Raw genomic sequence first — 14653 nt, forward strand, 5'->3', positions numbered from 1 at the left:
CGGCTTCTCCTCAGAATTATTTCAAACAATTAAAGAGAAAGTAACACTGATTTTACATAAACTTCAAGATAGCAGAAAAGAATATATCCCAATGCTTTTAAATTAATTATCTTATTTTGAATACTGAAATATAATTTACATACATTGAAATGTTCATGTCTTAAATGTATAGTTTAATCAGTTTTAACTACTGTGATTATGGACTTTGAATGTGTAAGTTTTTTTGTTTTGTTTTGTTTTGTTTTAAGCAGTCACTAATTCTTAGTTCATCTTAACAGATTGTTTGGCTAAGATGGATTTGAATTACTGGGTTGATGATTTCCATTTTCATACAGTTTTCAGATAAGTATATTTGTTGAGCCAACAAAGTAAAAAGAAGATGAGAAGATTCTTTGAAAACTAAAATTAAGAAATTTTCCTATGGAATCTAGAAAATAAACAATTAAAGAATTATATTTGATTAAATATTTAGAAATAATTGGAAGCATTTAGAATGAGCACTGATATTGGAAGAATTTGGACAGAATTCAAAGAGAAACAAAAACACGGCAAATGGAAAATTTGTCAGGTTGTTATTTCAATTAAAAATTGTATGTAAAATCTCATGCAATTCAAAATTGCAAAAATAAGTTTTAAGCATTATTTTGAAATCAGAGAATAGAATGTATACTTACTTTTTGAAAAGATTATATTATTAAAGATAGAAGTTAAACATAGATATTTTTACTTTAAATAATTATCAACAGTTTCTAATACTTCATAAATAAGAAAATGAAGTAAGTTCAAAAAAACTAGTTAATGTCACCATTCTGGGCAGCAAATGAAAGAGATATTTTATTTCTGAATATGTAGAGACTCTCATTTTTCAAAGCCCAGCTAATTGGAACCATCCTCTGAGGAATTTTCTCTATCTCCCTAATCAGAATTAATTGTTTCTTCATCTGAGATTTGAACAGCACATTGCCTATGCATCAATTGTGATGTTAGTTTATTCTTTTGCATGCTATATGGAGAGAATTGCCCTGATATCTTTGTCACATAAGCATATGAACTCTATGGCCTCAAGGACTTTTCCCTTGTAGCAACTAACACAGATATAGCAAAGAGGAGAAATTATTAAAATACCTATTATAGCATCACTTGCATTTATTTTCCTGGTTTAATATCCTGACATAAATAATCTATACATAGTTTTTTAGAGTATAACTTCATTAGGAAATTAGTGTTCTTCAATAATTATATGTTAATACATGTAAATCCATAAAGACGCATGTCCTCTTCCATTTGTAATGAGTATGGATCACGGAGCATTTTGCTCTTATAAAATTATAGACGGTTGGCTGGGTGAGGTGGCTCACACCTGTAATCCCAGCACTTTGGGAGGCCTAGGGGGTTGGATCACCTGAGATCAGGTGTTTGAGACCAGCCTGGCTAACAGGGTGAAACCCCATCTCTACAAAAAAAACACAAAAAATTAGCCAGGTGTGGTGGCAGGTGCCTGTAATCCCAGCTACTCAGAAGGTTGAGGCATGAGAATCACTTGAACTTGAGAGGCAGAGTCCATTTCAAAAATAATAATAATAATAATTATAGATAGAGCAAATCTATCTTAAAGCTTATGTACTGCAGTTTCTTAGTATCACAGAGAAGTAACCAAAGGCCTATTTACATATCCATGATGTGAAAGCTAATTTAAGGCAAAACCACAACCAGATCACAGATACCTTGCCCGATATCTTCCTGCCTATAGATCATTTAGTCCAAACTAAATCTGGTAAGCCAGTGAATCTGGGAATTAAGTTCGTGCCATAACAATGGTAAAAATGCTGAATTATGTGTTTTCATATTAGTATTCATTGTCTTGGCACTGTTTTACAACTGTAGGGTATCAAAAAAAAAAAAAAACAAAAAAAACTACCAAGGGTCTCACAGAAACTAATTAAAAAATTTTAGAAATGTTATTATTTGAATAAAATCCCCCTTTTCTGGACACTAACCAGTGCTGACTTTTAGAGCACTATTATCATTTTTAAAAGAAAACTGAAAGATTTTCTCTTGGCTAGAGTAAATATGACAAAGGAGACTCCATTTACTAAGTAGGAAAATTTAAAAGTTTTAATAAAATAATCATGTATAACTAAGCTGCCTGAATATCACTACATAAAAGTAATTATAAGATTTTTCAATATCTAGACAAAATTTTTTATTTGAAATTGTATTTATGATAATTTTCATAAATTATTTTAATTAACAAGGATAAGTTATATTTATTTTATTTACAAAAGGAAACTGAGCTACCTAAATTCAGATGAGAACTACTGAATGATAATTTTTAGATTTCATATGGCCTTGATTAATTTTTAAAAGATAATAATGAAACCATTTTTGAGCTACAAAATAATACAATAAAATTCGCTCTGGTGTTTTGGGGAGGTGTAATTACTACAGAATATTAAATTGGGAAAAGAGAAATAAGCACTTAATCTGCATGAATAATTGGGACATCTGCACAGAGCAGACAGTTCTGCTTTTGGGGAATGTGAAGGCATTGGTTTTCTACAATTTTAGCCATCATCATTATAGTTTTAATAATGAAAGATTATGTAACAAAGCTATTGACTAAAAATTAAATTTGATGAATCTAAATGCTTGGGAAGAACTACACTGGCCCAGTAACTGGAATTTCACCACTAATTTATATTCAGAAATGGATATGGGCATATGGGCTAAATTTTATCAAATCATTCTAGGAAATTGCCAATTAACTCTGATTGACACTCCGATTAATAGCTTAAGAAACATACCTTTCAACAAAAACAGTGAACACACATTTGTAAGTATACGTTGTATTTTCTTGCTTATGCTAAATGTTTTAGTTATGCAAATATTTTGTTACGTAAATATTTGTCTTTAGTGATCCCATTGATCTCTTCCAGTAACTACAAATTCTTTAAAAACTTTGTACAGTCATTTATAAGAAAGCCAGTGAAAGTCAGTCATATCAAGTTCTTCAAAATATAATGATATTCAGAAAATCATAAACTGTAAACACTATGATAGTTAGAACTTGACATTAAGTAAGATTATGTCCACCATTACTGGAGGAAAAATACTGATTAACAAAAACAGAATTTCCTTCAATTCAAAGAGTCTGTATATATGGGAAAGAAAACAATGTTACTAAGAAAAATGTCTGAAGACTCAGTATTGTTGAGATTTTTTTCATGAGTATAAAAAGAAGGGATTCACAATCTAGAAAGAATCCCTAGTACATCTTTGGCAATGCAAGAATAGAGGAAATAAAAAAGGACCATTATCAGTTCAAATATTTGGAAGAAAATTAAATATCTGTAAAAACTTGGCTAAAATTTGAATGGCTCCTTGGCTAAGAAAATGGCCCTGGAAACTTATTGTGTGATCTTTGAATCCCAGCTCTATTATTTAAACAAAGCTTGCTTTGGGGAAGTTACCTAATGCTCTTTTTTTCTTTCTTTCTTTCTTTTTCTTTTTTTTTTTCTTTGGAGATGGAGTCTCAAAGGCTGTCTCCCAGGCTGGAGTGCAGTGGGGCAATCTCAGCTCACTGCAGCCTCCGCCTCCTGTGTTCAAGCAATTCCCCTGCCTCAGCTTCCCAAGTAGTTGGGATTACAGGTACATGCTCCCACGCTGGGCTAATTTTTGTAATTTTTAGTAGAGATGGGGGTTTCCCCGTGTTGGCCAGGATAGTCTTTTTTTTGTATTTTTTTTATTATTATATTTTAAGTTCTAGGGTACATATGAGCAACATGCAGGTTTGTTACATATGTATAGCACATATACACCATGGAATACTATGCAGCCATAAAAAAGGATGAGTTCATGTCCTTTGTAGGGACATGGATGAACCAGGATGGTCTTAATCTCCTAATCTTGTGATCCACCTGCTCAGCCTCCCAAAGTGCTGGGATTACAGGCATGAGCCACCGCACCCGGCCTTCTGTTTTACTTTTGAAAAAAAATGGGAATAATAATTTTTTACCTCATAACTGTGTTGAGATGATTAAAAAGCTTATGCATATAGTGTTACTGGTAGCCTGGTATACAATAAGTGCTCAATCAATGTTATTTATTACTATTCTCTAAACATACTGGTACACTCAAATGTCAAAAACTTTTAATCATAAAACTTTGGAATTACAAGTCTTTCTGTAATAAGCATAAAGATAATTTAGAAATATTAGCAGTGCTAATATTTTACATGTTTTAGTCAAATATATTCATAATAAATTACTTAATATTAAAATTGATATTTTAAAAAATACAGTCCTTTCACGTCGATAAACTAGAATTAGTTAAATCATCACTTTTTGGAACAGAGTTATGATGTTCCTGTAGGTTACAGGATATTTCTGTGCAGTTAGGAAAGTATAAATTCATGCCTCACTGAATACATATTGACTTCTTCCAAAAAGGTTAACTCTATTTCAATATTGACATACTTCTTTACTTCTTTATATTAGGACTCTTAGATCCTAGCCAAAAAAAAAAAAAAATGCTGAAATAATTCTAAAATTAATAAAGAGCACATTTCATTGATTCTAAAATCATTTACAGTGTCATTTTGCAGAGGCTATGGGTTCAAAAATGGAAAAAGTAAAGGTCTAAATGAGTATCAAGGCATCATGGGAGCATGATGTGAAGAATATAGTTTATGAAGTATACTGCATACTACAGTGGCTTTAAAACGTGTCTGTTCCATAACAGGGTAGAGATATTTGACCCTTCCAGGGACTGGGTCAGACTTTGTCACTGCACTGAAGAATGGAATACAATAATGATACTGCATTTCTTCAGAAGCTACATTACAAAAACCCATGCAGTTCTTGGAACACTAGGTCTGGTAGTCTTATAGAAGTCTGGCTACCTTGAAGCTGCCATGTGAAGAAATCATGTAAAGAGAAAAGAATGAGAGAGAGACAAAGAGAAGAGACAGACTGCCCTGAGGAGCCCAGCTGTAGGAGCTTCTTAGTACAGGCACTAGATATTTGAATAAAAAAAATTGAAGATTACTGCAGACCTAACCACCCTCTAGCTGCAATTATATGGGATACCCTGAATTTTTTAGCTGAGCCTCTCAACTCCCAGATTTGTGAACAAAACAAATGATTACTATTGTTATAAGCTACTCTTTTGGGATGGTTTGTTACATAGCAATAAATAATTAGAACAATGTGGCCTTTCAAACAAGTTGGTCACATCACACAAATTATTTAATGATTGAGTATGTACATGGAATTTTCTAGTTTTACTTAACATCATTTAATACATACTTAGGCTATCAAAGAGTCATACCCAGAAAAGAAATCTGAGCCGATGAACTTAAAAAAGAGATTCTCTCACTAACCACATGTTTATTGAGCATCTACTATATGCTGGGTAATATTCTAGGCTCCAAGACTACATCACTAAATAAGACAACAAACAGACAAATTCTGTACCCCTATAGTCCTATTAAAAAGACAGAGAATAAGTGAAGAAATATGGATAAAATAATTCCAGGTAGTGATGTGATAAGAAGCAATAAATCATGGTATGGAAATTAGAGATATGCTATGTTAAGATAGGGGAGTCAGAGAAGGTGTTTACCAGAGGGTAGTATTTGAAAAACAACATTCAAAGCAGAAAGACCAATGTGTCTAAAGTAGAGCAACTAAAAATGGGAGGCATATGAAATGATGATGAGGAATTTTAATTCCATTTTGGGTGAGATGAAAAGCTATGGGAGGAATTTGATCAGGATAATGAGATTTTTAAAATTATTTGAGTGCATAGTACGAATTTTCCAGCCTTCAAGTCATTGGGTATGAGCATGTGTCTGAGTTCCAGTCAATAGACTTGACTGGAACTGATGTGTACTTCCCATAAAAATCTCCCATGTGTGCTCATTCAAGCTCCATCCCATTCCCGACGACAGGGATGGAGGTAATACCCATAATAACCTTAGCAGCCACTGACTGAAGATGGCAGAGACATGATGAGCCTTGATACCTGAATGACCACATGGAGCAACCCCAAGTACACTCAGCAGCAATATGAACTAGTAAACACTCTGTACGCTTTCATGAACAAAATCTGAAGTTCTTTTCTTTTGAGAAATTACGTGTATGGGTATATTTATTAACTTAGCGCAGGCTACTTTATCTAATATAGCAGGTGAATTTCTAAAAAAGGGGTACAGTGGAAAGAATAACAATAGAAAGCTATTTTAATCAACCAGGAGAGATACATCAATGATTTGGACATGTGTGGTAGCAGTGAACATGGAAAGGTAGGATCAGATTAAAAGTATATTTTGAAGACAGAACCAGAAGGACTTGCTGATAAATCGCCTTCAAGAATGCCAGTTAGAAAATCTGAAAATTCCTCTAATCCTCCTACATTTTTGTAAAGCTAGATGATAGAATAGACTTTTACCAGCTCACTTTTACCTGAAAATAGAACACACAGAATTCCATAGTAAGTGCAAAACAGACCTCCCTCTTACGTAGAATTTTTGGAGAAAGTGGAATAAATTTCAAGCCATGATTCTTAGACTTTACAGACAATTAAAGGTAAAAGAAGAGTAAGAAACCAAATTTAATTAGAAGGATATCTTTAGAGAAAACTGTGAGATGCAACTTCTTCCAAACCCAAGGTGGAGAAAGGAGACCCTGTCTGTTTCATTTCAGTCCTACTGAGGAGCTTTCCATGGGACCTGTCAGCTTTGAAATATTTTCCCTCCAATGTTGCCTGACTCATATCTGAGGAAACTAAAACCGGTGTGGCAAGAGAACAGAGGTAGTACACTGAAATTTATGTGCTCTCATAGTCTATTGGTAAGCATTTCCACCAGACAGATGTGAGTCTCACAAGGAAGGGACATGACCATGTCTTGGGCTCTGTTTAGTTGGCTGCTTAGAGGAAAAAGGAAGCCATCAGCAGAGAGGGGGTAGGGGCACAGCACAAGATGCTCAGGAAATGTGGCATATCCATGGACTCAGGGAAATGCCCAATCACTGGATACCTCGCTTTGATCTACATAGATGCATATATTGTCTGGGTAGAGAAACTTTCTAAGGGTCCATTAACATGTCACCAAGGAATTGGGAAAGCTTTGTATACAGATCTTCATAGCTCACTCTGAGCTAGGGTGGTCAGAACCTAGCTATCAGGCTGGGGTTGGGCTAAGTGGAGAGGTAGGTGGAGAGATAATAGACAAAAAAGCCAACTGTGCTCCATCTCCTTTTCTTACTTCAGGTCTCCAGCCCAAAGTGGACACAAGTTGGGGAGGGGAGAGAATTTTGCATTAAATCAGGTTTAGAGTTATTACTATTTTGGACCATGAATCCAAAACACTGAACTAAATGTGTTTGTGATTTGAATATACTACAGAACATTCAAAGAGGCCACTGTACACTAAAATACAGTAATGTCTTGATATTTTGAACCATACATGTTCAACACAGTGGTTTAATTCATGACACAAGAGAAATGTAGGCATTTCTAAGTAGAATGAAGCATGAAAACAGAGACCTTTACATGGAAGTGTCATATCTAACAGAAGTTTGGAAAGCATTGAGCTCAGGGCATGGAACATGTGGATAGGAAATCAATGCAACATGCCTTTTAGGCAACTGCTTCTCTCCTAACTTAGGAGAAATGTAGCTCAGTCACTGCATTTAAAAAAAAAAATGATAAGAAAAGGCATTGGTGCTACGTTAATAAATGTTCTCCCAAAGTAGTAAACCATATGAGATTTGTATTCAGTTTTCTACTTCTTATCTACATGGAGTGTTATCTCCATTATTTACTTTACACTGTTCTCTATTTTTATAAAAGTAGAATAAAGAATTCAGAAATGTTTCTTGAATTTTGTTTCTATCAGCACTCTACACTCTTATTCTGTGCATGGACCTTCTTAAATGAGGATGGGAATTCCATGCACAAAATATCTTTGTGGTTACTCAGAAACCTGGTCCATGGATCCTGATTTAATTACAGAGAAGAATGAGAGGAGATAAACCTAGGTTTCTATATCTACTGTATCCATGACACAGTTCATCTAAGACTCACAGAGGTCTATACATTCAGAAGGCTTGAAAATAATTTCTTTGTGTAATAAAAAGAAAACTGTTTTCCTTAATTGAATTTCTTGACATCTGTGGACCAGAAATCAGATGCCTCATATTATTGCAGTGGTTTTTCTCCCCACAATTTAATCTAGGATCCTTTAAAACCAAGGCTACTTCTATATTCACTAAGATTATATACAAACTTGATTTTATGAATTATGTGAATGCCACTGCTGAGAAGTCCCACTAGCAATATAATACGATTATGCAAATGTACACATCAGACAAATTAAAGGCATAAAAAGAAATCATAAGATTGAAGAAATACATTTTTTTTTTTTTTTTTTTTGAGACGCAGTCTCGCTCTGTCGCCCAGGTTGGAGTGCAGTGGCCGGATCTCAGCTCACTGCAAGCTCCACCTCCCAGGTTTACGCCATTCTCCTGCCTCAGCCTCCTGAGTAGCTGGGACTACAGGCGCCCGCCACCTCGCCCGGCTAGTTTTTTGTATTTTTAGTAGAGACGGGGGTTTCACCGTGTTAGCCAGGATGGTCTTGATCTCCTGACCTCGTGATCCGCCCGTCTCGGCCTCCCAAAGTGCTGGGATTACAGGCTTGAGCCACCGCGCCTGGCCGAAGAAATACATTTTTAAGGCTTTGTTGATTTCAGGTCTTTCATGTCAAAGTTGGAAACTTTCTTTTGTAAGAATACAGGTGAAACTTGTTAGGTGGGGTAGAGAGGAGAAAATCATTCTCTAGGCACATATTTGCTGTTCACTGGGTTAGTCCCTTATAAAGGGTGTATAAGCCACATAGATATTTTATACTGGACATTTTGCCAGTTGTATGTGGGTTCCATATAGTTGCAAATGATTCCATTATGAAAATTAAATTCAATTCATCATTTTTCTCTAACAAGTTACTGTTCTTGATAAAATAATGGAATAAAAGATTCTGCATTGTATCGGCGGCACTTAAGGACAGATGTTGTGGTACTTTGATATTACACTTTCATCATTATACTTCAATACTTCAATGCTTTAATCATCATACTTCAATACTTTCATAATTACAGTAAGATTTGGTAGATTATTTTATGCCTACTTAGAAAAACAAGTATTTTAAAGCAAACAAACAAAAAATAGAAATAAAACAAACACCGAGGACAATACAATTTTTCTATTTCTTTTTAAAAAAATGGGGTAGAAAGAGAACAGAATCTGGTTGCTCACTGACACAAGGCTTAAAATGTGCCCCATTTCTCAATACTAATATTTTTAAAAATAAAAGTTGGATACTTCCATTGTGAATTATTTGTTTTCTATATATTTCCATATACAATTCCTTTGTATTTCTATATTCCATAACGGACTGTAAACTCCTTTGAGGGCAGACGTTTAGTCACTGATCTTTGCAGTCACACTCATGCATTCCTTACATTTGCTGCATCCTTAGCATATGGTAGTTGTGCAGTAGAAGTTTGTTAAACAATTGAAACAAAGAGCACATTTCATTGATTCTAAAATCCATCTTTATTTTTATATTTTAACAATTCTGAGATCAGAATGCCTCTTACATTCAATAGTCTGTCATGGTTGCTATTAGTAATCATGACCTGACTTAAAAGAAAATCTCAGAGACAGTATTTCTCTATAATTTGGAATTATTAATGCTCTTAATGACACAAGAACAATATCGTATAGCAAAGCATCATCATCAATGACCTTGTAATAAAAACTAATTTAGAAGTCGAGTTCTGAGTGTGAAGTGTTATGAATAATTTAATCAATTTAGTTTGCTTTTATTGGCCTTTTTATGTAGGCTAATAAATGTTTTAAAAGAAACATTTTAAAAGCATGTTTTAAAAGAAAATCTAAGTATAAACAAATTTAGAAGAGCTTTTTCAATAATCTTCTATCTCATAACACATTATGGTAGTTTAACTGGCAGTATGTTTTATTTTGTATTGATATGTAAAATAATTGTACATGTTATAATTACTAAATATTGTATGGTATACAATTTTGTGGCAGATGGTATGCTATTCACAGTGTTTTGATTTACACTGTAACTTGAAATGTTTTGAATAGAGTATACTTTTGTCAAATTGCATATTTCTAATAATTTGCATAACAGATAACTAAAACCACCACAGTCTATATTCACATGTTTATCTCTATACACTTGATTATGTTTTGCTTCCATCATAAGTAATTTTCATTTGCATGTTCAAAAGGTCATCTTCAGCATATGGATGTCTATTTTAACTTCAGAGGCATCAGTGTCCACCCTCCACTTCCAACCCAGGACCATACCAGGTGAAGTGAGACATGAAGAAGCATATGGTCTCTTTGTACATCTGCCTCAGAACTTCTTTCCATCTTCCAAAATGGAGGGAAAACATGCCTGCGTGGTGCCAGCATACTAGCTGGTAATGGCCACATTAGAACAGCATTGCTACTTTGACTTACTGACTTACATTTTGCTTCAGTTCCTCAAATAAGCATTGCATGTTCTATCTCTGAATTTTCTGTCTTTTCTCAATTTCAATCTGTCAAAACACTACTCAACTTATAAGCTCTAGTACAAATGTCATTAGATATTCCCTAATAACCTCAGCCTGAAGTGGCTATACATTTCTCTTTAATTTCTATATCTTTTGTTTGTTCTTTTCAAACACCTTATCACATGACTATTGATAAATATTATTTTCACTATCTGACAGTGAAATCCTGAGTACAGGGTAATAATGTTTGATAGATCTCTATATAACCTCACAATTTAAAACCATGATTGTAATAGGGGCTGAATGAAAGTTTATTAAATTGATAAATTTACTGAATTCCTAAACTATGTTACAATCCATATATTTTACACAGTGAATGTTTTAAGCTGTATGCCACATTTTTTGTTTCAATTTTTTTAACAACATATAAAAAGCATTTGATGGTATCACTAAGAATGTGTTGTGAAAGCTATTCAATGCAAATATAAAGCACTGTTATTAATCTTTAACCTGTTTAAGTTCCACTTATAATTATCCACCATTATGATTTATACATGATTTTCTCCGTAAAGATATATGCAATATTTGAAGAGGTAATTTTGTATCAAGCATTATTCGCTTTTTGAGAGCCTAACCTAGGAATCTATGTTGTAACATCCTCTCAGCAAACTTACCTCTCACAATGATGTTGGTGGACTTTTTTGCAGGGTTTCCCACATTATTATTGGCAATGCAGCTGTAAGTACCAGCATCATCTGAGGTGATAGCAGGTATGGTCAAAGTTCCTCCATTCAAAACAGTCTTTTCAGGCAGAGTCCCAAAGGACCTGACCCAGGTGAGAGAAGGTGCAGGCTCTCCTCCTGTTGTAACACATACTAATGTTATGGCCTCTCCAGGATTTACAACTATAGGATCATCCACCAAGAGTTTAATTGACGGTGATGCTAAAAGACATAAACAAAAGAACATGCACCTATTTAGATATGCCACAACTAGAATTCAACAGCATGCATTATATTGGTTCATTCAAGAAATTAAAATGAAATACAGTCCTCTGTTGCCAAAATCATACTGTATTATACTCTCTTACTCAAATTTAAACAAGATTTAATGGTTTCTTATTTTAATTAAGTGGTATAAACATGTAGAACTGTATTAAGAATCTTACACATAGAAAGGGGAAATAAAATTTATATTTCCTGGATTATTGTTCTGAAATTGGAATAATAAGCATGATTAAGGTTTTAAAACAAAATATCCCTTTCTTTTTTAATGCTGACAATCGTCTTCTGTTTTTATCATTCCCAGTACAGATACTGCAGATATTCAGTCCTTGTATTTTCATGGTGAAGATGGTTAATCATTTATTTTTTGGATCATTCTGAGATGAAATGATAATTTTTTGCAATCTGAATACAACCAAGTGACAGATAAAGTCATGGATCACCCAGGCTTTTACCATTCAGTGAGCCTGATTTTTGTTCTCAAAAGAAAACGTAAAATCATCTAATTCTAATGCAGTGTCCATACTTCATCTCTAACCTCTTCACTTACAAAGGTCAAGGCAGTGAGCTCCTATAAACACTGCTTTAAAACTTATAAACAAACATTTGAGAGCTCAAACAGCCACTAAACCATGCTTGCCACTACTGTTTGGGTTATAATAATCCCTTACTAAAAACAAGTCTTTTGTAATCTTTTAGGTTAAAAAATACAAAGATAAACATTCATTCAATAGAAAAAGCTGTGTGCAGCCTTTTCATCAAACACTCCAAATAGAAACTGTACAAAAACTTTATTCACATATAGCACTTTTTTTTTCTGCTTCCACTGCCGTGCTAGCCTAAATAATGCATCCCTAAATAAAAACAGGGGAAATACATTATAATGACATTTCAAGTCACACATTCAGAAATATTTTGTCAATGTTAGAGCTGTATTGTATGAAATCAATCTATATTAGAAATATTTAAACTATTCAATTGTACTGTGTGATTTTTTAAAATATATTAACTTCAGCTTAGAGTTGAGTGTTTTACTCAGAATAAAAGTTAGACTACTTGTGAAGTTCAAAATTGTCTGCCTTATTTGAAAAAAAAAAAAAAAAAAACACGCCAGAAGAGGCAAGAAAATAATTCCACATTATAGTTCTATGGGAAAGGCATGAAGTGCCTGTATGACCTTTTTAAACATCAATGTTTCATGTTGACTCTTCCAACATCACTTTAAATAATATGGGAATTTTTAAAATGTCATACTATTAGCCCTTCTGAAGAGTTAATATGAAATTATAAATATTTATGATTGAAAATCTGTTGGGAAATGCACATCATGAAAAAGTATGCAAAAGTTGCCATATTTTAGTGACAAAAATCTCAAAGAGTTATTTAATGTTAAATTGATGGAGGACATTACTAATTAAATATTCTGAAAATAGACATTATACTTAATTATTAACATATCGTCATGAAGAGGTAAAGAAAATCTCTATAGCCTGACTTAAAGTAAATAGCATAATCATAGAAAATTATTTGATTAAAATATAACTATAGAGATCTCAACATTTATATCATATTAACAAAAATTTATTTCTTTTACATCACATTTTAGTCTAATTAAAAGACCCAAGGCCTAAAGGTCATAAACAGCTTATATTTGGACTATGGACACACACAATGGTGACATTAAGTCAAGGAATATTTGCCCCTGAAATTGATTTGTATCGGATGAGTTGTTTTCTATTAGATATTATTTAATGAACAAAAGCTTAAGATAATTTCAAAGTTTAAAAATAATGCATATATAACAAGATCACTGTTCTAACTATAATACATTTTAGAACTACCTTCACAACATTATTAAAAATGTTTTCTTCCAAATTTGACTTGAAAACACAGTATTGCTCAAGTTACTTTTATTGATGGTGGCACTTATTTTATCTGATTATACCTGAAACTAAAAATAGCCCAGGTAGACCACAAAACACATAACAATTTCAAGACTTTTAAAACATGTATATATATTTTAATACCAAAATTTGCTAGCTTTAAATTTCAAAAAAAGAAAAAAAAAGTTGAAATCATTGTCATTTTGTTCTAGTATTTCACTTTTTCTTTCTTTCTTTCTTTTTTTTTTTTTTTTTTGAGATGGAGTCTCGCTCTGTCGCCCAGGCTGGAGTGCAGTGGCCAGATCTCAGCTCACTGCAAGCTCCGCCTCCCGGGTTGACGCCATTCTCCTGCCTCAGCCTCCCGAGTAGCTGGGACCACAGGCGCCGCCACCTCGCCCGGCTAATTTTTTGTGTTTTTAGTAGAGACGGGGTTTCGCCGTGTTAGCCAGGATGGTCTCGATCTCCTGACCTTGTGATCTGCCTGTCTCGGCCTCCCAAAGTGCTGGGATTACAGGCTTGAGCCACCGCGCCCGGCCTATTTTACTTTTTCTTTCATAAATATCAGCTTTTTAAAACTGTAAGCCTTTGCTTAAGAACCAGAGACATTAGGATTTATCAAGCTTCAGTGTAAATCATGTCCTTGAGTAAAAACTGATATACGAAAAACATAAACATATTTTTGTCTATTAAAATATTTGAAGGAAAATATCTCATATTGGATGAATCATTTGCTAATTTGGGGGTATACAAAGAGTAACATAAAACATTCTAGGTTAGTCATTCTCTTTTTATAGGTTTCCATAGCTACCCCTGTCAATTTTTTCTTCATATTACCTTGTATGTTAGCCAGGCTACCACTATGACTCTTCAGCCAGATGAAAAGTGTCATGATTGCATTCTGTGAAGTATTATATAATGTGATAGCTAAGTGGTAAGAGTACAAATTCCAGAGCAAGGTACCTGGTTCAAGTCTTGACTCTGCCATTTAATACCTATGTGAACTTGAGTAAGTTCTTTGTCTTCAGTTGAGGGTCTCAATTTTCCATTGTTGAAATGGGGAAAATAATTGTAACTATCTTGCAGCATTTAGATAATTTAACATGCATAATCTAAAGCCCTTTCAATAATAGCTAGTACAAAGGATGCACAAAGTGATAGATAGATAGATAGATAGATA

General features: G+C 33.7%; 1 protein-coding gene across 1 annotated transcript in view; it reads right to left on the bottom strand.

The window, feature by feature from the left end:
- Positions 1-14653, bottom strand: part of MDGA2 (MAM domain containing glycosylphosphatidylinositol anchor 2) — an 832021-nt gene that overhangs the window by 245631 nt on the left and 571737 nt on the right. The window contains exon 6 of the mRNA XM_001097544.5: positions 11264-11533. Within this exon, the coding sequence (XP_001097544.1) occupies positions 11264-11533 (270 nt within the window). The remainder of the gene's footprint in view (positions 1-11263; positions 11534-14653) is intronic.

Source organism: Macaca mulatta, chromosome 7 (genome assembly GCF_049350105.2).
Source record: "Macaca mulatta isolate MMU2019108-1 chromosome 7, T2T-MMU8v2.0, whole genome shotgun sequence".
Taxonomy (NCBI): Eukaryota; Metazoa; Chordata; class Mammalia; order Primates; family Cercopithecidae; genus Macaca; species Macaca mulatta.